Below are 827 nucleotides of genomic sequence, written 5' to 3'. Positions count from 1 at the left end.
TGGGCGATTTAGATGCTGTGGATCAATGATATTGATAGCAAAAATTTATGGAAAAGAAAAATCGAGTATGTTAAATTCTGTAATTTTCATTTTAGGTAGGAACATCTCTTCTGAGGCATCATTTTATGAAATGGCTACACTCCACGTGGCTTTGCATCTGCGGCAACAACTAAGGTGGATCGATGTTCAAAGGAAGTTATTTTCAAAACAAAGCTTACACGTTACTCCAACATTATCTCTTGCGATTCAACTGGAAGGCTGCAACTCAATCTGCATCTCTTCGACGGTCGTAGAGGCATCTTTAGAAACAGGTGGTTGTTCTTCAGTTGAAGCCGAGACTCCAGAGGTTCCATTAGGAGCTGAAGTGTTGGTAGTTTGATTTTCACCGGGTATGTTGTTTGCAGTTTGGCTTGTTTTGTCTTTATTAGCTTCTGCTAATTGTCGAGCTGCAGAGGATGCTCGAGTTGTTATGGTTGAGGTCTTCTTTCCTCGACCCCTTCCCCTACCTCTACCTGAGTTGGCAGTGCAAGGTGCGGTCGTTCCATCACTCATATTAGTGGCGGCCGGGTTAGTTTGTTCGATTCCAGGGATTGGTTTGTTCATTTCCGGTCTGACATCTGCGGGAGCTGATCCTGCTCTATTAAACACTCTATCACATGTCTTTTTCAGTTGGGTATTAAACCTATCTAAATTACTTTCTGCTTGGTTGTTGGTCGTCATTTTGTTTTCGATAAGCGATTTTTCAAATCAGATACTGTCGTTCCCAAAATGCTTGCCACATCGACTATTTTTTAATCGAGCTGGTGGTCCGTGCGCGCTGTCAGAAA

At 42.6% G+C, this 827-nt stretch overlaps 1 protein-coding gene across 1 annotated transcript; it reads right to left on the bottom strand.

Annotated features, from left to right (window-relative positions):
- Window positions 1-134: 134 nt before the first annotated feature.
- On the bottom strand, window positions 135-720 carry MELLADRAFT_113994 (uncharacterized protein; the record flags this gene model as incomplete). The annotated part of the gene is made up of 2 exons (XM_007418762.1): window positions 135-169; window positions 252-720. The coding sequence occupies 2 exons, from the start codon at window positions 718-720 to the stop codon at window positions 135-137; spliced, it is 504 nt and encodes a 167-aa protein (XP_007418824.1).
- Window positions 721-827: the final 107 nt, after the last annotated feature.

The sequence above is a fragment of the Melampsora larici-populina genome (genome assembly GCF_000204055.1).
Source record: "Melampsora larici-populina 98AG31 unplaced genomic scaffold MELLAscaffold_104, whole genome shotgun sequence".
Taxonomy (NCBI): Eukaryota; Fungi; Basidiomycota; class Pucciniomycetes; order Pucciniales; family Melampsoraceae; genus Melampsora; species Melampsora laricis-populina.
The sequence above is the reverse complement of the archived record's forward strand: the minus strand, read 5'-3'. Positions and strand labels throughout refer to the sequence as shown.